The sequence below is a fragment of the Pseudophryne corroboree genome, chromosome 5 (genome assembly GCF_028390025.1).
Source record: "Pseudophryne corroboree isolate aPseCor3 chromosome 5, aPseCor3.hap2, whole genome shotgun sequence".
NCBI classification, from domain to species: Eukaryota; Metazoa; Chordata; class Amphibia; order Anura; family Myobatrachidae; genus Pseudophryne; species Pseudophryne corroboree.
Genome location: NC_086448.1, coordinates 326718656 through 326742739, shown reverse-complemented (window position 1 = coordinate 326742739; position 24084 = coordinate 326718656). Strand labels below are relative to the sequence as shown.

The following is a 24084-nucleotide window of genomic DNA, read 5'->3' as shown; positions in this document are numbered from 1 at the left end:
TGTGTTTTTTTTATTTATTTAAATGGATAGCACTAAAAATAGTAATCCTGCTGGCAATTACCTATGCAAGAAGAGTTTGAGAGTTGCATGAAAATAGTTGAGGATAAAGTAATGCTAGTACGTCAAAGGCTACTATATCATCATGTCTTTCAATTGGATATTCTATTACCATCCTTTTATCCACAACCAGTGAAGGTAAAGGATAAAAAGTTGTATTTGTCGGTCTTGGGAGAGCAATTACAATATATTTATACAGAACAGTGTGCATTAGGAACACAACACTTGTTAAGGCTTCTGATGGGATCTCGGAAAGAACATGCTCCTTCCAAACAGGTGATTTCCAGATAGAAAAAAGAAATAATCATACATTCTACAGAGGACAAGAGGCACCAGAGAGGTACTAAGAGCCAGAGGTGGAACTGCTGGAGACAATGGAGGCCATCTCCTCTGGGCGCGAGCGCTGAAGATGTGCACTACCCCTACCTCCTTTTGGCTCCTTCCCCTCATACACGCAATGACAGCACCTACTTTCTCTCTGCTCTGATCTAGCTGGGAGCAGCACATAGCTGATCCGGAACGGAAGACCAGTATTCAGCTGCATCAGAGACTTACTGTATACTATTAAATCTCTGTGTGCTGCTGGGCTTGGAGTTTTTGGTAGGGTGGGTGGTGTTACTTTGTGTACTGGTAAGGGGGAGTATTGTAATTCTGGATGGTGCTGATTTTGGGGTATTGGTCAAGGGTGGATGTAACTCTGGGTGCTGCTGAGCTCGGGGTGTTGGTCAAAGGTCGTAACTATGGGTGCTGCTGAGGTTGGGGCGTTGGAAGGCGTGTGAGTGTAACTGTGGGTGCTGTTGGTCGGGGGTGAGTGTAACTGTCCTTTTTAAGATGGTATGTTGTTAGGAGGGGGTTTGTGTCTCTGAGTGCTGTGTAGATTGAGGTGAGAGTATCTGTGGGTGCTGCTGAGTTTGAGGTGTGAGTTAGAGGGGTAGTGTGCCTCTGAGTGCTGTTGGGATTTTAGTCAGTTTTGTCTCTGGCTGCTGCTTAGGCTGGGGTAGTGGTGGTGGTTGGGGGGGGTATGTCTCTCTGTGTGCTGTGGTGGTTGGTTTGTTGGTAGGTGGGCAGCAACCGCTAGCCACCCAAAGCCTGATATGATCACATGCCCCTGCTAAGAGCAAACACTACTAGAGCGGTGGCAATTTCTTTGGCAAGGAGAGCACATGTCTCCGTGACAGAATCCTGCAAAGCAACAATACGGGATATCTATCCATACTTTCTCTAACGTCCTAGACGATGCTGGGACTCCGTAAGGACCATGGGGATAGACGGGCTCCGCAGGAGACATGGGCACTTTAAGAAAGACTTTGACTCTGGGTGTGCACTGGCTCCTTCCTCTATGCCCCTCCTCCAGACCTCGGTTTGATACTGTGCCCAGTGGAGACTGGGTGCATTTCAGGAGCTCTCCTGAGTTTCCTGTAAGAAAGCATTTTTGTTAGGTTTTTTATTTTCACGGAGCCTGCTGGCAACAGACTCCCTGCATCAAGGGACTGAGGAGAGAGAAACAGACCCACTTCTCTGAGTTTCAGGGCTCTGTTTCTTAGGCTACTGGATCCCATTAGCTCCAGAGGGATCGGTACGCAGGTCTCATCCTTGCCGTCCGTCCCGGAGCCGCGCCGCCGTCCTCCTCGCAGAGCCGGAAGAAAGAAGCCGGGTGAGTATGTGAGGAAAAGACCATCTGAGGCGGCAGAAGACATTTGGATCTTCACTGAGGTAACGCACAGCACTGCAGCTGTGCGCCATTGCTCCCCTTCACCTCGCACACTTTGGTCACTGTAAGGGTGCAGGGCGCAGGGGGGGGGGCCCTGGGAAGCAATATAAACCTCTCTTATGGCAAAGATAGATACATACATGTACAGCTGGGCACTGTACATGTATATAAAGAGCCCCCGCCATGTATTGAAAAATGTGAGCGGGACAGAAGCCCGCCGCCGAGGGGGCGGGGCTTCTCCCTCAGCACTCACCAGCGCCATTTTTCTCCACAGCACCGCTGAGAGGAAGCTCCTCGGACTCTCCCCTGCTTGACACACGGTGACAGAGGGTTTTAAAGTAGAGGGGGGCACATAATTGGCGCATATACACAAAACAGCGCTACTGGGTAAACATACTGTGTTTTTTCCAGGGTCATATAGCGCTGGGGTGTGTGCTGGCATACTCTCTCTCTGTCTCTCCAAAGGGCCTGGTGGGGAACCTGTCTTCAGAAAAGAGCTTCCCTGTGTATGTGTGGTGTGTCGGTACGTGTGTGTCGACATGTCTGAGGTTGAGGGCTCACCTAAGGAGCAGGGGGAGTTTATGAATGTTAGGTCTCCGTCGGTGGTGCCGACGCCGGACTGGATGGATATGTGGAATGTTTTAAGTGCAAATGTTAATTTATTGCACAAAAGGCTAGACAAAGCCGAAGCTGGGGCACAGTCAGGGAGTCAACCCATGCCTGTCCCTATGTCGCCGGGACCTTCGGGGTCTCAGAAGCGCGCACTATCCCAAATAGTTGACACAGATACCGACACGGATTCAGACTCCAGTGTCGATAACGATAATACTAAATTACAGCCAAAGGTGGCTAAATGTATTCGATATATGATTATCGCAATAAAAGATGTGTTGCATATCACTGAGGAACCCCCTGTCCTTGACACGAGGGTACACATGTATAAGGGAAAGAAACCTGAGGTCTCCTTTCCCTCCTCACATGAGCTGAACGAATTATGTGAAAAAGCGTGGGAAACTCCAGACAAAAAACTGCAGATTCCCAAAAGGATCCTAACAGCGTATCCTTTCCCATCGCAGGACAGGATACGGTGGGAATCCTCCCCTAGGGTGGACAAGGCCTTGACGCGCTTATCAAAAAAGATAGCGCTTCCATCCCAAGATACGGCTACCCCCAAGGATCCTGCTGACCGCAAGCAGGAGGTTACCTTGAAGTCCATTTACACACATTCTGGTACGTTACTCAAACCGGCTATTGCGTCGGCCTGGGTTTGTAGTGCTGTAGCAGCATGGACAGATTCCTTATCAACGGATATTGAGACTCTTGATAAGGATACCATTTTACTGACCCTAGGGCATATCTATCTTGTATATGAGGGATGCTCAAAGAGACATTACTTTACTGGGTTCCAGGATAAACGTTATGTCTATTTCTGCTAGGCGTGTCTTATGGACCCGACAGTGGACTGGTGATGCCGACTCCAAGAGACATGGAGTTGTTGCCTTACAAGGGTGAGGAATTGTTTGGAGAGGGACTCTCGGACCTCGTCTCCACGGCTACGGCAGGTAAATCAAATTTTTTGCCATATATTCCCTCACAATCTAAGAAAGCGCCTCATTATCAAATGCAGTCCTTTCGTTCCAATAAAAGCAAGAGAGCACGTGGATCGTCCTTTCTTGCCAGAGGTAAGGGCAGAGGGAAAAAGCTGCACAACACAGCTAGTTCCCAGGAACAGAAGTCCTCCCCGGCCTCTGCAAAATCCACCGCATGACGCTGGGGCTCCCCTGAGGGAGTCCGCTCCTGTGGGGGCACGTCTTCAGCCACGTCTGGGTCCATTCACAGGTGGATCCATGGGCAATAGAAATTGTTTGCCAGGGTTACAAGCTGGAATTCGAAGAGGTGCCTCCTCGCCGGTTTTTCAAATCGGCCCTACCGAAACACCCCCTGGAAAGGGAGATAGTGTTACATGCGATTCACAAATTGTGTCTTCAACAAGTGGTGGTAGAGGTTCCCCTGCTTCAAAGAGGGCAGGGGTACTACTCAACTCTGTTTGTGGTCCCGAAACCGGACGGTTCGGTCAGACCCATTTTAAATTTAAAATCCCTGAACCTTTACTTAAAACGGTTCAAGTTCAAGATGGAATCTCTCAGGGCGGTCATCGCCAGCCTAGAAGGGGGAGATTTTTTGGTATCTCTGGACATAAAGGATGCATACCTGCATGTTCCCATATATCCTCCTCATCAGGCGTACCTGAGATTTGCGGTATAGGATTGTCATTACCAATTTCAGACGTTGCCGTTTGGGCTTTCCACGGCCCCGAGAATTTTCACTAAGGTAATGGCGGAAATTATGGCACTCCTACGCAAGCAGGGTGTCACAATTATCCCGTACTTGGATGATCTCCTCATAAAAGCGAGATCACGGGAGAAGTTGCTGAACAGCGTATCACTTTCACTGAATGTGTTACAGCGACACAGCTGGATTCTCAATATTCCAAAGTCGCAGCTGAATCCTACAACTCGTCTGCCCTTCTTGGGCATGATTCTGGACACAGACCAGAAGAGGGTTTTTCTTCCGACGGAAAAAGCGCAGGAACTCATGACTCTAGTCATGAACCTGTTGAAACCAAAACAAGTGTCAGTACATCATTGCACTCAAGTTCTGGGAAAGATAGTGGGAACATACGAAGCCATTCCATACGGCAGATTCAATGCAAGGACCTTCCAATAGGACCTATTGGACAAATGGTCCGGGTCGCATCTGCACTTGCATCAGCGGATCACTGTGTCCCCCAGGGCCAGAGTATCTCTCCTGTGGTGGCTAAACAGTGCTCACCTTCTAGAGGGCTGCAGGTTCGGCATTCAGGACTGGATCCTGGTGACCACGGACGCGAGCCTCCGAGGTTGGGGAGCAGTCACACAGGGAAGAAATTTCCAAGGACTTTGGTCAAGTCAAGAGACTTGTCTTCACATCAACATCCTGGAACTAAGGGCCATATACAACGCCCTACGTCAAGCGGAGATCTTACTTCGCAATTGACCAGTTCTGATCCAGTCAGACAACATCACCGCAGTAGCTCATGTAAACCGCCAAGGCGGCACAAGCAGCAGAGTGGCAATGGCGGAAGCCACCAGAATTCTTCGCTGGGCGGAGAATCATGTAAGCGCTCTGTCAGCAGTGTTCATTCCGGGAGTGGACAACTGGGAAGCAGACTTCCTCAGCAGACACTATCTGCATCCGGGAGAGTGGGGACTTCATCAGGAAGTCTTCGCGCAGATTGCAAGTCGGTGTGGACTACCCCAAATAGACATGATGGCATCCCGTCTCAACAAAAAGCTACAAAGGTATTGCGCCAGGTCAAGAGACCCTCAGGCGGTAGCTGTGGACGCCCTAGTGACACCGTGGGTGTTCCAGTCGGTCTATGTGTTTCCTCCCCTTCCTCTCATACCCAAGGTGTTGAGGATAATAAGAAAAAGAGGAGTGAGAACAATTCTCATTGTTCCAGATTGACCACGAAGGACCTGGTATCCGGATCTGCAAGAAATGCTCACAGAAGATCCGTGGCCTCTTCCTCTAAGGCAGGACCTGTTACAACAAGGTCCCTGTCTGTTCCAAGACTTACCGCGGCTGCGTTTGACGGCATGGCGGTTGAACACCGGATCCTAGCGGAAAAGGGTATTCCGGATGAGGTCATTCCTACGCTAATAAAGGCTAGGAAGGCAGTGACGTCTAAACATTATCACCGAATATGGCGAAAATATGTTTCTTGGTGTGAGGCCAGGAATGCTCCTACGGAGGAATTCCATCTAGGCCGTTTTCTTCACTTCCTACAAACTGGAGTGAATTTGGGCCTAAAATTAGGCTCCATTAAAGTTCAAATTTCGGCCTTATCCATTTTCTTTCAAAAGGAATTGGCCTCTTTACCTGAAGTACAGACTTTTGTGAAGTGAGTATTGCATATTCAGCCTCCTTTTGTACCTCTGGTGGCGCCTTTGGGACCTTAATGTGGTGTTAAGTTTCCTTAAGTCTCATTGGTGTGAACCACTGAAAACAGTGGAGTTGAAATATCTCACTTGGAAGGTAGTTATGTTGTTGGCCTTGGCTTCGGCTAGGCGAGTTTCGGAATTGGCGGCTTTATCACATAAAAGCCCCTATCTGGTTTTCCATATGGATAGAGCGGAGTTGCGGACCCGTCCTCAATTCCTACCTAAGGTGGTCTCATCCTTTCATATGAACCAACCTATTGTCATGCCTGTGGCTACTCGTGACTTGGAGGATTCCGAGTCCCTTGATGTGGTCAGGGCTTTGAAAATTTACGTGGCCAGAACGGCTAGGATCAGAAAAACAGAAGCACTGTTTGTCCTGTATGCAGCCAACAAAGTTTGCGGCCCTGCTTCAAAGCAGACTATTGCTCGCTGGATCTGTAACACGATCCAGCAGGCGCATTCTACGGCAGGATTGCCGTTGCCAAAATCGGTTAAGGCCCATTCCACTAGGAAGGTGGGCTTGTCTTGGGCGGCTGCCCGAGGGGTCTCGGCACTACAGCTGTGTCGAGCTGCTACTTGGTCGGGGTCAAACATCTTTGCAAAGTTTTATAAGTTTGATACCCTGGCTGAGGAGGACCTCCTGTTTGCTCAGTCGGTGCTGCAGAGTCATCCGCACTCTCCCGCCCGTTTGGGAGCTTTGGTATAATCCCCATGGTCCTTACGGAGTCCCAGCATCCTCTAGGACGTTAGAGAAAATAAGATTTTAAACCTACCGGTATATCTTTTTCTCGTAGTCCGTAGAGGATGCTGGGCGCCCGTCCCAAGTGCGGACTACTTCTGCAAGATTTGTATATAGTTATTGCTTACATAAGGGTTATGTTATAGTTTCATCGGTCTTGGACTGATGCTATGTTGTTTTTTCATGCTGTTAACTGGGTGGTATATCACAAGTTATACCGTGTGTTTGGTGTGGCTGGTATGAATCTTGCCCTTGGATTACAAAAATCCTTTCCTTGTACTGTCCGTCTCCTCTGGGCACAGTTTCTCTAACTGAGGTCTGGAGGAGGGGCGTAGAGGGAGGAGCCAGTGCCACCCAGAGTCAAAGTCTTTCTTAAAGTGCCCATGTCTCCCGCGGAGCCCGTCTATCCCCATGGTCCTTACGGAGTCCCAGCATCCTATACGGACTACGAGAATAAGATTTACCGGTAGGTTTAAAATCTTATTTTTTCAAGTCCTTATTAGTTGGATGTTCTTTCCTCTACTGACTCTGTTTGGGAGACACATTCCCAACACAGCCACTGAAATATTTTATACACAGCATATATATAGCTTGGAATTCTTATTTTTAGTATGCTGTGTGTAAGGAAATTGTGTTACCTCTCTATGTAAGAAATGTATACAAATCTAAGGTGTCTGAGCACTACAAGTAAAATTATGCTTGGCTTGTCCAAATTATGATGAATATACAAAATGGCAATTGTCTAATATTCATGCTATGTGGAAGACTCATTGATTTTAAGCATATTAAATAGTTACATATTTTTAGGTACAGTATATCCACTGTATTATTGTATAGGACAGTTGAAATGGTTTATGCTGTACATTAAAAAAAAAAAAAAAAAAAATACACGTTCTTTAAGAAATTGATTTTTGGAAGAAAAGCTGTGAGTTTTCTTGTATGGGGTAAATGTCACTCTGCTCATGGCTGCGCTTTGCTTCAAGTCAGAACATGTACTATTTCATCATGTTGTCATGGAGACGGAGCGAACTGTCATCTCAACTCAAGCCGCTGATGGTTTTATTTGTAGGTTTTCAGGATTATTAAAATTTAACAAAAATTATTGATTTTCTTTTTATTAACGCTGGTTTGTGTTTACCCGAGTAGTCCTAGCACTGGCAAGCTTTTTCCTGTCAAATAATATAAATATTTAAAGGGGAGGGGGTACTGGCCGAAGAAAGGGTGTTTTTTTTTTGAAAGAACAGAAATATTTTTCTCTTACTCTTCTTTTTTTTTTTTTATCCTCTAGTTGTTTCAGATGTGATGTATTGTCCTCAGCAATTGAGCACTCTGAGTGAATTGTATTTTACAAATCATTTTCCATTTCCTTTGTTTACAGCAAGACAAAATGCCTCCCAAAATCACAGTTAGTCAGACTTTAACTTAACATAAAAGATACCTGTCAGAACATGAAATGGCGCATCAGCATGGCAAATTGTGAAGTTTCTCAATGTATTTATGTGCTGGTACAATGCTTCAGTGCACTAAGTTCTGAAAGTATATATTTTTGTCTGCGCAAAAGAAATGATTACCCTTTTTCTTTTTATAAATGAGAATGGCAAAAACTTATTTACATCAGCTTTATCTAATGGCCTGTATGAGTGCTTTTATGCAAAATAGCCAGGAGACTAGAATTAACTTTTCACATTGGCTGCACATTATTTCTACACATTTTCGAAGCATCAAGTGGGCAGTGTTATTACAATGACACATTGAGGAGAGTTTGCTTTTCATTGCACAAAAGCCATTTTAGCACTTGTACAAAAATCGCAGATTACCTAGTTATCCTGTGCAACTTTATTATATAGATGTACAGTAAGTGACTATAAGAATTTGTTTGATAGGTTTCAGATGTTGTGGAATACATACCCAAGATTTAGAATAAAGACAGAGATATACCAAAGCTCGGAGAAAGTACCAACCCATCAGCTTCTAACTGACAGTTTACAGGCTGTTTGAAAAATGACAGTTACTAATTGGTTCATGCTTTATATCTCCAGGTTTTGATAAATCTCCCCTATAATCATTAGAACATTCCAATTGTGACTTGGAAAATGGAAACATAACCATATTTGAATATGCCTTGTTTTAAGCCCCGCAAATGGACTGTAAGATTATCTTCTTGTCTGTTCTGTTTTTGTTCTCCATGTAGGAGGATGATAGTGAAGAAGAACCAAAGTTAAAGTATGAAAGGCTGTCAAACGGCGTGAGTGACATCTTGCAGGAAGATGCTGCCAGTTGTATGACTGTTCACGAGAAGGTATTGATCATGACTTATTTCATTCAGCAAGTTTTATTATTAGAATAATGCAACAAGTATAAATCGATTAAATAAGACGGTGTACCCTGTTGTGCTGCCACACAGCAGGCTATCTATAATGGGTGCATAGTGTGTCATCCACGCTATACACCCTGCACCCCTTTTTTAATAATCACTACTCCTGAGTCCCGCGTCGGCAACTCCAGCGCTGCACAAATCACTGGGAAAATGTTCCCAGATTTTTGCGAATGCGCAGTACAAAAATCAACATGAAAACCCGAAGACCTATGCATGCACAGTAGACTTTAGCACAGCACCAGAGTCTACTAGGTCTTGGTAAGTAATGTGTTGCCAATGCTGGCTAGAGAGGAGGAGGCTGGATGGAGGCATCACACGAGCCCCTTTCTCTCGTAATTCGCTCCTGAGTCCACACTCTGCATCAAATATGAAACAAAAGGTTAATGTGCGGCGCTCTAGAATATGTCCACTATTGTATTCAATGTCCAAAAACGTTCTGATATATTGTATTCCTCCGTGGCGTTCATTAGTGTTCTTCAATGTTCAAACCAATCAAAAACCTCAAGGTTTTGGTGGAATCAGTCCTACACAGTTGTGGTTTTCAGATCAAGTATCAGTGTAAATCTTTTATTCCTCTGTGTCTTGCAAATGACTCCACTCCATTAGCTGTCGTCTGTACCATGTAGCACTCCTGATTCACTTTGCACTTCTAATATAGCAACCCATGGAAGAACAGGAATAGTATCACTACTCTGAAGAGACCCGCGCGTGCAATAAAGTTAGATGAAATAGTTACTTACCCTATGGTGTCCACTACTTCTCTGGTCTCGATTTTTCTGCTTTTCTGGCTGCAGTGTGTGTTAGAGTAAGTAGGTCATGTGTACAAAAAATTGTAAATATTGCCTGTAGGGTAAAACAAAGCTTTAAACTATGTGCAGGTGTTCACAGGGTTAAAAATAATACAGTGCAGAAGATCTGTAAGAAAGCTTTCTTGAAGGCAAAAAGTTGAGCCAGTGGTTGATGTGGCCCTATGCGTTTCATCACATTGCCGTGGCTTCCTTAGAGGGTGTGATTCATGATAATTATTCCATGAAATATATTTGATCTAGAGTTTCTTTGGGTATATTAAAAAATAAAAAATTCAAAATATCACCAAAATATTGGAGGTATTTTTTTTGTTATGCTGTTGCATTTTTTTTTTTTTTTTAAATTCAATAGTTTTTATTTGAGTTTTGATTTTGCATTAACAACTTATACAAAAAGTAAACTTAAAACTACAGACATACACAAAGAACATATAAACAGCTGTACATATATAAGACCCATGGTACAACAAGCGGATGAAATGTCTCATAAATTATACATTCGCAAAGCGTCGGCGTCTGGGAGTAAAACAACCCAAACAAGCCACTTCCAATATAAGCATAAGCATAGCAGAGTAAGCACAGTATATCGAAATACAACATAGCAAGGCCAGCCGCGGGGTATCCACTTCCAAAACATCCCAGAAAAAAATAAGGAAATAAATACAAATCTTAACTTTATTTATCCTTAAAATATCTAGAGTCCATCCACCTGCCCCATATTGTAAACAATTTTCTTTCCACCTTCCTAGCCAGGAACACAAATTTTTCGTGTGCAATAGTTTAGTTGACCAGAGATATCCAAGCCTTAGGTGCCGGGGCCTTACCAGCCAACCACAGCCGGGCTATGCAGACCCTAGCCAGGGCACATAAATTGATGACATATCGCCTGCTGGGCGGAACTAAAGCCTCCTCGTCCACAACCAGCAGTGCACACAGCACAGGCGTAAATATGGGAGAAGGAATACCTGTATCAATTATGGTACGTATAACTGCCTTCCAGAACAAAGATATGCTAGGGCACAACCAAAGCAGATGCCAAAAGTCGGCACCCATGGTTCCACACTTAGGGCACCGTGAGCTATGAGACCCCCGAATGTGCGCTAACCTCACCGGGGTCATATACACCCTATGCAGTATGTATAATTGTATCTGCTGGTATCTAACAGAGGAAGTGGAGATCCGATGGGATCCCATAGCAGTGTTCCATGCATCATCTGATAACAGACCCACATCCGACTCCCATCTACCCCGAAGAGAAGCTAAAGGGTCAGTATGGTGCATCTGGAGAATGCGACCATATATCTTAGAAACCAGGTGTCCTGAGTCCGCAGCATTAATTTGACCGGGGAATCAATGAGGACCGGAGGGCCATTCGGAAACTGGGCAGCCAAAGCGTGTCTCAGCTGAAGGAACCGAAAGAAGAACCCTGAGGGGACATTGTGCGCTTGTTGAAGTTGCTGGAATGAGTTAAGGGTCCCACCGCTATATAAATGGCCCAAAGAGTACACCCCGCAGTTTCCTCAGACTTCCCGGACTTGGAGTTGACACAGTTCCGGCAACCCGTAAGCATTATCCAGTGGGGTATCAGGATCAACACCGTGACCATGCATCACAGAGTGCACCAATTTCCATATCAGGATGGACTGTTTAATCAGTGGCAGTGTGGACATTTTGACGCTACCGCAAAGGAGTAGCTGTAATGGGGAGCCACCAGGATAGTCATGGTGCATCATCAGCGAATGCAAAGCCAGGGCATCGAGGTCTTTGACCCACTCCCAGACATGTGTCAGTTGCGCCGCATATTAATAAAAACGGAAGTTGGGGACAGCCAAGCCCCCCAGTTCCCGTGACCGGGTCAGGGTATCCAGTCTCAAACGTGCCCGCTTACTAGCCCACACCAGGGAGGAAAGCAACCCATTTATTTGTTTAAAAATCTTCTGAGGGATATAAACGGGAGAGTGCTGCAAAATATATAGAAGTTTGGGCTGGAAAACCATTTTTACCATGTTAACTCTCCCTGTGACTGTTAAAGGTAACTTCCCCCAGGCCTTCACCCGGCTACGAAGATACGTTATTTGTGGAGTAATATTCAGGGAGGAAAATTTCTGAGGATCATTAGACACCCAAATGCCCAGATATTTGAAAGAGTCCACCCACCGCAATGGGAGAGCTACTAACAGGGAGGCAGGAACTTCGCCCCGGAGTGGGGTAATAAAGGATTTCTCCCAATTAATCAGGAGCCCAGAGTATCGCCCGAACTCATTAATAATTTCCAAAATCCTAGGCATAGACTCAGCATAGCGATCCACAAACAACAAAACGTCATCGGCATATAGGGCCACCCTATCCTCTCGGGCACCCACCTTAAAGCCAGAGATCCCCACGTCCGCCCTCAGGAGACATGCAAGGGGTTCAATGGCCATAGCAAACAGAGTAGGGGACAGTGGGCATCCCTGTCGTGTACCCCTAGATAGGGGAAAGGAGTGAGATACGAAACCATTTACCGCCACCCTCGCCGAAGGAGAAGAATACATCAATCGAACAAATTTAATAACGTTGGGCCTATACCAAATCTACGCATAACTTCCCACAAATAATCCCACTCCACAGAATCAAAAGCCTTAGCGGCATCCAATGACACAACTATGGAGGAGGAGGGGTCCTCGCGGGGGATTTGCAGGTGAGTAAACAGACGTCTAAGATTAATGGGAGTCGATTTATTGGGCATAAATCCCGTCTGATCCGGGTGTATTATGTGAGAAATAACTGCATTTAATCTACCAGCCAGCACCTTAGCCAAAATTTTAATATCAGTGGGTAATAGGGATATAGGGCGATAGGACTCAACTTTCCTAAGATCCTTGTCAGGTTTAGGGAGAACCACAATCACTGCCTCCGCCATAGACGGGGGGAGAGACTCCTGTGCAAAGATTTGGCCATACAACTCAAGTAGGTGAGGGACGAAGAAATCCAAGTGCTGCTTATAGACCTCAGAAGGTATGCCATCCAAACCCGAGGCTTTACCACTAGGGGAGGCCTTAACAGCGGCCATAATTTCATCAGGTGAGATAGGTGCCTCCAAAAGGTCGTAAGCCTCACTGGATAGAGTGGTGAAACAAACACTGTCTAAATAATCGTTCAGTTGTGACGAAGTACAGTCCAGTTTGGAATCGTACAAGCGTCTGTAATAGGATACAAATTCAGACGCAATCTGTGGAGTCTGTGTAAGGGGAACACCATCAGGGGTCACAATCTCAACCACAACACTAGTAGGTCTATCACCCCGGGCCAGGGAGGCCAGGTATGTCCCCGGCCTATCACCAGTAGCGTAAAAGGTATTGGAGGAGAAAAGGAGTCTATGCTGAGTCTTTTCCATTAGGTAATCTTTCCATTCTCTCTGAGCCGATAGCCAGGCTAGTTTAGAACTGTTCAAAGAATCCTGTAAATATTGTAATTCTGCAGCGACACTCTGGGCCTCCAGCTCAGCCTCCCGTCGCCTATAAAAGGACTTCAAATTATACACCCGTTTAATCAAACTCCCCCTCAGAAATGCCTTGAATGTGTCCCATAAATTAGAGAGAGCTTTTTCGGCACTGTTCATTACAAAGAATTCCCGCCATGCAGCCACCAAATCAGAGCCGTCCCCCATGTGCACGAGCCAAAACGGATTACATTTCCATACGGCCTGGCCCCTAGAGCAGTTAAAGTCTAAGGTAAAGATCAAGGGGGAGTGATCTGATATACCCCTAGTCTCATATCTGATACCACCAACCCGGGGAACCATGTCGCTCGAGAGGAGGGCCAGGTCAATCCTGGAGAACGAAGACTGAGAGTGAGAGAAACAGGAGTATTGTTTAAGAGACGGATGTCTCAACCTCCAAGGATCGACCAGTCCCAACCCCGACACCACATCTGCAAAGGTGGACTCCCAGGACACGCAGCAGATGGAGATATAGAGAACCTGTCCTTCGCCGCATCTAGCACATTATTGAAGTCCCCAAGGCAAATAACAGATATCCCGGGAAATGAGACCATGAACCCAGCAGCTTTCTTAAGGACATCAGGAGAGTAAGGAGGGGGCACATAAACAGCTAGAAGGAGGACAGGAACATAAAATAATCTACATTTCAAAAACACATATCTCCCCCAGGGATCCGTTTGAATAGACTCCAGCACAAAGGGGACGGTCCTCCTAATAAGGACTGAAACTCCACGAGAGGCAGAAGTGTGCATGGAGTGGTACGCCCATCCCACCCAGGGTCTTTTCAAAGAGAGAATCCTACCACCCACCAAGTGAATTTCCATAAAACAGATAATATCAGCGGCATAATGTCTAATCTGTCGGAGTACCAGGGACCTCTTAACTTTATCATTGAGCCCTCTCACATTCCACGATAACACTTTAAGCCCAGCCATAGGACGTCAGAAGTATAATAAGCAAAACACCCCGCGGCCAGCCAAGTCCGCCATGCATAAGTGCAGTTACCGGACACCATTACTTAAGTAGTACAGCAGCAAACCACATACATTCAAAACATAAACTTCCACACAAAAAGTAAGTGCAGCCCAAAACCTTCCCTCGCCCCCCACTCTGTATACCACCCCCAACATGCAGCATACTTGGATCCCAAAACTGAGTGCAAATACCTAGAAACAAAAATAAACAAAACTTCGTAGCACCATTGACTAGTGCAAACACACCTTAATCGGGGCCAAGAATATAATGACTCTCGGGAAAAAAGAAAAGAGGTAGCTTCCAGCCACCAACCACAGCCCCCCCGATGAGGGGAAATCATAGAGATCCACCCCCTAGGTCTATCCAATACACAAAATGAAACATACACGGATATCATCGAACCATATATTTCTCTAACGTCCTAGTGGATGCTGGGAACTCCGAAAGGACCATGGGAATAGCGGGCTCCGAAGGAGGCTGGGCACTCTAGAAAGATTTATGACCACCTGGTGTGCACTGGCTCCTCCCACTATGACCCTCCTCCAAGCCTCAGTTAGATCTTGTGCCCGGCCGAGGTTGGATGCACACTAGGGGCTCTCCTGAGCCTTTAGAAAGAAAGTATAGAATTAGGTTTTTTATTTTCAGTGAGACCTGCTGGCAACAGGCTCACTGCAGCGAGTGACTAAGGGGAGAAGAAGCGAACTCGCCTGCTTGCAGCCGGATTGGGCTTCTTAGGCTACTGGACACCATTAGCTCCAGAGGGATCGACCGCAGGCCCAGTCCTTGGTGTTCGGTCCCGGAGCCGCGCCGCCGTCCCCCTTACAGAGCCAGAAGCAAGAAGAGGTCCGGAAAATCGGCGGCAGAAGACATCAGTCTTCACCAAGGTAGCGCACAGCACTGCAGCTGTGCGCCATTGCTCCTCATGCACACTTCACACTCCGGTCACTGAGGGTGCAGGGCGCTTGGGGGGGGCGCCCTGAGCAGCAATAAAAACACCTTGGCTGGCAAAAATACCACAATATATAGCCCCAGAGGCTATATATGTGGTAAATACCCCTGCCAGAATCCAGAAAAAAGCGGGAGAATAGGCCGCGGAAAAGGGGCGGAGCTATCTCCCGTAGACACACTGGCGCCATTTTCTCTTCACAGTGCAGCTGGAAGAAAGCTCCCCAGGCTCTCCCCTGTAGTTTTCAGGCTCAAAGGGTTAAAAAGAGAGGGGGGGCACTAAATTTAGGCGCAATATTGTATATACAAGCAGCTATTGGGGAAAATTCACTCAGTTATAGTGTTAATCCCCACATTATATAGCGCTCTGGTGTGTGCTGGCATACTCTCTCTCTGTCTCCCCAAAGGGCTGTGTGGGGTCCTGTCCTCAGTCAGAGCATTCCCTGTGTGTGTGCGGTGTGTCGGTACAGCTGTGTCGACATGTTTGAGGAGGAGGCTTATATAGTGACGGAGCAGATGCCGATAAATGTGATGTCGCCCCCTGTGGGGCCGACACCAGAGTGGATGGTTAGGTGAAAGGTATTAACCGACAGTGTCAACTCCTTACATAAAAGGGTGGATGACGTAACAGCTGTGGGACAGCCGGCTTCTCAGCCCGCGCCTGCCCAGGCGTCTCAAAGGCCATCAGGGGCTCAAAAACGCCCGCTCATTCAGATGGCAGACACAGATGTCGACACGGAATCTGACTCCAGTGTCGTCAAGGTTGAGACATATACACAATCCACTAGGAACATCCGTGACTTGATCCCGGCAATAAAAAATGTGTTACACATTTCTGACAATAACCTCTAAAAATGGGTTTTTATGTTTGGGGAGAAAAAGCAGGCAGTGTTTTGTTCCCCCATCAGATGAATGAATGAAGTGTGTGAGAAGCGTGGGTTCCCCCTGATATGAAACTGGTAATTTCAAAAAAGTTACTGATGGCGTACCTTTTCCCGCCAGAGGATAAGTTACGCTGGGAGATATCCCCTAGGGTGGATAAGGTGCTCACACGGTTGTTAAAATAGGTGGCACTGCCGTTTAGGAACGGCCACTTTGAAGGTACCTGTTGATAAAAAGCAGGAGGCTATCCTGAAGTCTGTTTTTACACACTCAGGTACTAGACTGAAACCTGCAGAGCGTGCTGCTGCAGCGTGGTCGGTGACCCTGTCAAACATACTACTTTGCTAACATGAGAACATATTAAAGACGTCGTCTTATATATGAGGGATGCACAGAGGGATATTTTGCCGGCTGGCATCCAAAATGAATGTAATGTCCATTCTGTCAGGAGGGTATTAGAGACCTGTCACTGGACAGGTGATGCTAACTTTAAAAGGCGCATAGAGATTCTGCCTTATAAGGGTGAGGAATTATATGGGGATGGTCTCTGGGACCTCGTATCCGCAGCAACAGCTGGGAAGAAATATTTTTACCTCAGTTTTCCTCACAGACTAAGAAAGCACTGTATTATCAGGTACAGTCCTTTAGGCTTCAGAAAAGCAAGCGGGTCAAAGGCGCTTCCTTTCTGTACAGAGACAAGGGAAGAGGGAAAAAGCTGCACCAGTCAGCCTGTTCCCAGAATCATAATTCTTCTCTCGCTTCCTCTGAGTCCACAGCATGACGCGGGGGCTCCACAGGTATAGCCAGGTACGGTGGGGGGCTGTCTCAAAAATTTCAGCGATCAGTGGGCTCGCTCACAGGTGGATCCCTGTTTCATTCAAGTAGTATTTCAAGGGTACAAGCTGGAATTCGAGATGTCTTCCCCCCGCCGTTTCCTCAAATATGCCTTGCCGACAACTCCCTCAGGCAGGGAGGCTGTGCTAGAGGCAATTAATAAGCTGTATTCCCATCAGGTAATACCTAAGGTGCCCCTACTTCAACAAGGACGGGGTTACTATTCCACACGGTTTGGGGTACCGAAACCGCATGGTTCGGTGTGACCCTTTTTTATTTTTAAAATCCTTGAACATATACATAAAAAAATTCAAGTTCAAGATGGAATCGCCCAGGGCGGTTATTGCAAGCCTGGACGAGGGGGATTACATGGTATCCCGGGACATGAAGGATGCTTACCTGCATGTCCCCATTTACTATCCTCGCCAGGAGTACCTCAGATTTGTGGTACAGGATTACCATTACCAAGTCCAGACTCTGCCGTTTGGACTGTACATGGCACCGAGGGTGTTACCAAGGTAATGGCCGGAATGATGATACTCCTTCGAAAAAGGGGGAGTTTTTAATGATCCCGTACTTGGACAATCTCCTTATAAGGGCGAGGTCCAAGGAGCAGTTGCTAGTCGGGGTAGCACTATTTTGGAAAGTGCTACAACAGCACGGTTGGATTCTAAACAGTCCAAAGACACAGCTGTTTCCTACGACACGTCTACTGTTCCTTGGGATGGTTCTGGACACAGACCAGAAATAAGTGTTTCTCCCGGAGGAGAAAGCCATGGAGCTGTCATCTCTAGTCAGAGACCTCCTGAAGCCAAAACAGTTATCGGTGCATCATTGCACGCGAGTCCTGGGAAAAATGATAGCTTCCTACGAAGCAATCCCATTCGGCAGGTTCCATGCAAGAACTTTTCAGGGGGACCTGTTAGACAAGTGTTCCGGATCACATCTTCAGATGCATCGGCTGATAACCCTGTCTCCAAGGACCAGGGTATCTCTACTGTAGTGGCTGCAGAGTGCCCATCTTCAAGAGGGCCGCTGGTTCGACATACAGGACTAGGTCCTAGTGACCGTGGATGCCAGCCTTTGAGGCTGGGGGGCAGTCACACAGGGAAGAAGCTTCCAGGGACTTTGGTCAAGTCAGGTGACTTCCCTACATAAATATTCTGGAACTGAGGGCCATTTACAATGCCCTGAGTCAGGCAAGGCCTCTGCTTCAAAAGGCCGGTCCTGATCCAATCAGACAACATCACGGCAGTCGCCCATGTAAACCAACAGGGCGGCACAAGAAGCAGGATGGCGATGGCAGAAGCCACAAGGATTCTCCGATGGGCGGAAAATCATGTGTTAGCACTGTCAGCAGTGTTCATTCTCGGAGTGGACAACTGGGAAGCAGATCTTCTCAGCAGACACGACTTCCACCCGAGAGAGTGGGGACTTCATCCAGAAGTCTTCCAAAGGATTGTACACCATTGGGAAAGGCCACAGGTGGACATGAAGGCGTCCCGCCTCAACAAAATGCTATAAAAGATATTGCGCCAGGTCAAGGGACCTTCAGGCGATAGCTGTGGACGCTCTGGTAACACCGTGGGTGTACCAGTCAGTTTATGTGTTCCCCCCTCTGCCTCTCATACCAAAGGTACTGAGAATAATAAGAAGGCGAGGAGTAAGAACGATACTCGTGGTTCCGGATTGGCCAAGAAGAGCCTGGTACCCAGAACTTCAAGAAATTATATCAGAGGACCCATGGCCTCTGCCGCTCAGACAGGACCTGCTGCAGCAGGGGCCCTGTCTGTTCCAAGACTTACCGCGGCTACGTTTTGATGGCATGGCGGTTGAACGCCGGATCCTAAAGGAAAAGGGCATTCCGGAGGAAGTCATTCCTACGCTGATTCAAGCCAGGAAAGATGTAACTGCAAAACATTATCACCGCATATGGCGGAAATATGTTGCTTGGGGTGAGGCCACAAAAGGCCCCAACAGAGGAATTTCAACTAGGTCGATTTCTGCATTTCCTACAAGCAGGAGTGTCTATGGGCCTAAAATTAGGCTCCATTAAGATACAGATCTCGGCTCTGTCGATTTTCTTCCAGAAAGAATTAACTTCAGTACCTGAAGTTCAGACATTGTAAAATGAGTGCTGCATATTCAGCCCCCGATTGTGCCTCCAGTGGCACCTTGGGATCTCAATGTGGTGTTGAGTTTCTTAAAATCACATTGGTTTGAACCACTAAAAACCGTGGATCTAAAATATCTCACGCGGAAAGTGGTCATGTTATTGACCTTGGCTTCGGCCAGGCGTGTATCAGAATTGGCGGCTTTGTCATATAAAAGTCCTTATCTGATTTTCCATATGGAGAGGGCAGAATTGAGGACTCGTCCCCAGTTTCTCCCTAAGGTGGTAGCAGTTTTTCACTTGAACCAACCTATTGTGGTGCCTGCGGCTACTAGGGACTTGGAGGATTCCAAGTTACTGGACGTAGTCAGGGCCTTGAAAAATTATGTTTCCAGGACGGCTAGAGTCAAGAAAATTGACTCGCTATTTATCCTGTATGCACCCAACAGGCTGGGTGCTCCTGCTTCTAAGCAGACTATCGCTCGCTGGATCTGTGACACGATTCAGCAGGCGCATTCTGCGGCTGGACTGCCGCATCCTAAATCAGTGAAAGCCCATTCCACAGGGAAGGTGGGCTCATCTTGGGCGGCTGCCCGAGAGGTCTCGGCTTTACAACTTTGCCGAGCTGTTACTTGGTCAGGGGCAAACACGTTTGCTAAATTCTACAAATTTGATACCCTGGCTGAGGAGGACCTTGAGTTCTCTCATTCGGTGCTGCAGAGTCATCCGCACTCTCCCGCCCGTTTGGGAGCTTTGGTATAATCCCCATGGTCCTTTCGGAGTTCCCAGCATCCACTAGGACGTTAGAGAAAATAAGATTTTACTCACCGGTAAATCTATTTCTCGTAGTCCGTAGTGGATGCTGGGCGCCCATCCCAAGTGCGGATTGTCTGCAATACTTGTAAATAGTTATTGCTAACTATAGGGTTATTGTTGAGCCATCTGTTGAGAGGCTCAGTTGTTTTCATACTGTCAAACTGGATATAGTATCACGAGTTGTACGGTGTGATTGGTGTGGCTGGTATGAGTCTTACCCGGGATTCAAAATCCTTCCTTATTATGTCAGCTCGTCCGGGCACAGTGTCCTAACTGAGGCTTGGAGGAGGGTCATAGTGGGAGGAGCCAGTGCACACCAGGTGGTCATAAATCTTTCTAGAGTGCCCAGCCTCCTTCGTAGCCCGCTATTCCCATGGTCCTTTCGGAGTTCCCAGCATCCACTACGGACTACGAGAAATAGATTTACCGGTGAGTAAAATCTTATTATCAAGCCTTATATATAACCCCCCCCCACCCCCCAGAAAAACAAAAACATAAAAGAGATATCAGAGCAGTCAAGCGAATAACCGTATAACATGTCTAAACCGTGGAAACAGAATAGCGGGGGATGAAATAGAAATCAAAATCAATCAAACACTCCCGCATCCTGTCACCTCGCAGTAAATGACTTATATAATCGCAGCTAACAGAATAAATAACAAGGAAAACAAAAAAAAAGAAGAAGAATTCTGCCTCCAGAGCTATACTGGAAAATCAAGGATCCGCAAGGGCACGCCTCGCCGGGAATCGTCTGTCCAGCCATACCATGGCCTCACAAGGAGTTGCGAAAAACTTTGTTTCCCCATCAGCCACCACCCGCAGTCTTGATGGGAAGAGCATGGGCATATGACAGGTCAAGTTCACGGAGTCTCCTCTTAACAGGCAAGAATTGAGCCCTATCTTTTTGTACATCCACCGCGAAATCCGGGAAAACCGATATGGGCGACCCATTCCATTTTAAAGGGCCTTTGGTACGAGCCAGCCTCAGAACTGTGTCACTGTCACGGAAGTGGAGGAACTTAGCATTAAAGGTGCGGGGTGGAGCCCCTGGAGGCAGCGGGCGATTCGGAACTCTATGAGCCCGTTCAACTGTGAAGTAAGGCAAAAATTCCTCAGATCCAAAGGCATCCCGGAGCCATTTTACGAGAAACTCTTCAGGAGCTGAGCCCTCCTCCTTCTCGGGCAGACCAATGAAGCGGACGTTATTGCGCTGCAGACGTCCCTCCATATCCGTCAGCTTTTTGCGCACATCAGTCTTCTGAGATTCTAAAGCATCAGTACGACGACCCAGCGGGCCGACAGAGTCTTCAACATTGGATATACGGGTCTCAGCCTCTCCCACTCTCTCTCTCACCCGCTGAAGGTCCTGATGAATAATGGAGAGATCAGACTGCACTTGCCCAATTTTATCATCCAGACGCGCCTCGCTGCAGTCACTGCATCCAATACTCTCTGTAGTGCAGCATCCGGAGGGTCAGAGGAGGCGGAACTATACGCAGGAGATGGGGGCGATGCCTCAGATCTTAGTCTCTCCTCTCTGCTGCTGAGGGCCAGGGTTACGGACAAACTTATCCATCGCGCCCGCCGCCGCACTATTTTGGCGGCCTCTCACCATTTTGGACAACACGGTGTCGCTCCGTCCAGCCAACAGGATATATCAAAGCAAATTCAGGCAAGAGGGGGGCGCACGCACCAACCCCTACGGAGAGGCCAGCGGGTGCGAGAGAGTATATAGATATGTATAGATAGACAACAGGACCAGAGTCTCCGGTTAGAATGCAAAGTGTCCGCTTAATGGAGCAGGGGAATAGGCAATATCACCCTCAAACAAAGCCGTGGGGTAGAGAGGATCAGTCCCCCAGCACTAACTTCCAGGCACAGCAGGGAAGCTCGCGCCACATAGGATGAGGGCAAGGTCAGCGAGCCAGAGGAGTAAAGCAGGAGGAGGGGGGAAAGGGTATATGCAACCCAATGGCCACCCAGCCAGCTCAATTGAAGCCCCAAATATTAGTCCTCCCCGCAGCAGTAGACCTGCGCCCCGTGTACCTGGGTCCCAGTCAGGATGGAAACATGCAGCAGCAGGGGATCCAGAAAATGGCCGCAATGGCAAGCAGCAGATGATAATCAGGGTGGCCACACTGTGATCCCTCCAGGCTTGCTCACAGCTAGAGGGGTCAGTTGATGCAGTTCCCCACTTCGTTCGTCAGCGTCCCGGCCGGCTGCAGCGGGCGGCGGTAGACAGCGGGAGCCGCACTTCCGGTTTCCCATGCAGCGCGAGTCCGCGGCAGTACAGGGTGATCCAGGCAGCCCCACACAGGACACCCCCCCCAGGCACTCCAGCAGGCAGACGGGGCAGCAGATGAGAGCCCTGCACTCCCGTTCACCAGGGACACGGCTGGCCGTAGCAGGCGGCGGCGGGTAGCAGGAGCCGGACTTCCGGTTAGAGGAGAGCGCGAGGCATTGGCTTCACACTCTGGCCCAGCGCAGATCAGGGCCCGCCAGGCAGACAGGGCTCCAGGAGCACGGGAACAGCGGCAGCCGGATCAAACCCGCTCCAGGGGGGGCAGGAAACGTTTATAAAGCGATGGCCCCAGTATCAGACCCAGGGGGGGAGTATAGGATAATAAAACAGGATCTAGTGGCTGGAGAGCTGCACAGTGCAAGTGCTACTCCATGCCCGTCCAGGCCACACCCCCTATGCTGTTGCATTTAGTAATGTGGTAAATGAGTCACCAGTCATTTTGCATGCCCTTACCTGTGCATATTAATCTTTCTAATCTAAAAAAAATATTTAGTGTTTTAACCCTAGTCATGAATTTAGATGGTTTCTGGAACAGGGTACAGAATTGAGACATCCTTTACTTTTTTTTTTATATAGGCCTAAAATGAATTGGCTACTAAGAGTCAGATCATTGCATTAGGAGTAGGGTGACCATCTATTATTTATTTATTTTTCTCTAACGTCCTAAGTGGATGCTGGGGACTCCGTAAGGACCATGGGGAATAGCGGCTCCGCAGGAGACTGGGCACAAAAGTAAAAGCTTTAGGACTACCTGGTGTGCACTGGCTCCTCCCCCTATGACCCTCCTCCAAGCCTCAGTTAGATTTTTGTGCCCGAACGAGAAGGGTGCACACTAGGTGGCTCTCCTGAGCTGCTTAGTGAAAAGTTTAGTTTTAGGTTTTTTATTTTCAGTGAGACCTGCTGGCAACAGGCTCACTGCATCGAGGGACTAAGGGGAGAAGAAGCGAACTCACCTGCGTGCAGAGCGGATTGGGCTTCTTAGGCTACTGGACATTAGCTCCAGAGGGACGATCACAGGCCCAGCCATGGATGGGTCCCAGAGCCGCGCCGCCGGCCCCCTTACAGAGCCAGAAGACAGAAGAGGTCCGGAAAATCGGCGGCAGAAGACGTCCTGTCTTCAACAAGGTAGCGCACAGCACTGCAGCTGTGCGCCATTGCTCTCAGCACACTTCACACTCCGGTCACTGAGGGTGCAGGGCGCTGGGGGGGGGGCGCCCTGAGACGCAATAAAACACCTTGGATGGCAAAAAATGCATCACATATAGCTCCTGGGCTATATGGATGAATTTAACCCCTGCCAGAATACATAGAAAAACGGGAGATAAGGCCGCCGATAAGGGGCGGAGCCTATCTCCTCAGCACACTGGCGCCATTTTCCCTCACAGCTCCGTTGGAGGGAAGCTCCCTGGCTCTCCCCTGCAGTCACTACACTACAGAAAGGGTTAAAAAAGAGAGGGGGGGCACTAATTACGCGCAGTATTAAAGATACAGCAGCTATAAGGGGAAAAACACTTATATAAGGTTATCCCTGTATATATATAGCGCTCTGGTGTGTGCTGGCAAACTCTCCCTCTGTCTCCCCAAAGGGCTAGTGGGGTCCTGTCCTCTATCAGAGCATTCCCTGTGTGTGTGCTGTATGTCGGTACGTTTGTGTCGACATGTATGAGGAGAAAAATGATGTGGAGACGGAGCAGATTGCCTGTAATAGTGATGTCACCCCCTAGGGGGTCGACACCCGAGTGGATGAACTGTTGGAAGGAATTACGTAACAGTGTCAGCTCTGTATAAAAGACAGTGGTTGACATGAGACAGCCGGCTACTCAGCTTGTGCCTGTCCAGACGTCTCATAGGCCGTCAGGGGCTCTAAAGCGCCCGTTACCTCAGATGGCAGATATAGACGCCGACACGGATACTGACTCCAGTGTCGACGGTGAAGAGACAAATGTGACTTCCAGTAGGGCCACACGTTACATGATTGAGGCAATGAAAAATGTTTTACACATTTCTGATAATACGAGTACCACCAAAAAGGGGTATTATGTTCGGTGAGGAAAAACTACCTG

General features: G+C 47.8%; 1 protein-coding gene across 2 annotated transcripts in view; it reads left to right on the top strand.

The window, feature by feature from the left end:
* The window catches only part of VPS41 (VPS41 subunit of HOPS complex), a 661741-nt gene that overhangs the window by 120895 nt on the left and 516762 nt on the right, over nucleotides 1-24084 (top strand). For both annotated transcript variants that reach the window (XM_063922529.1, XM_063922530.1), the window contains exon 3: nucleotides 8682-8789. In XM_063922529.1, coding sequence (XP_063778599.1) covers nucleotides 8682-8789 — 108 coding nt within the window. The remainder of the gene's footprint in view (nucleotides 1-8681; nucleotides 8790-24084) is intronic.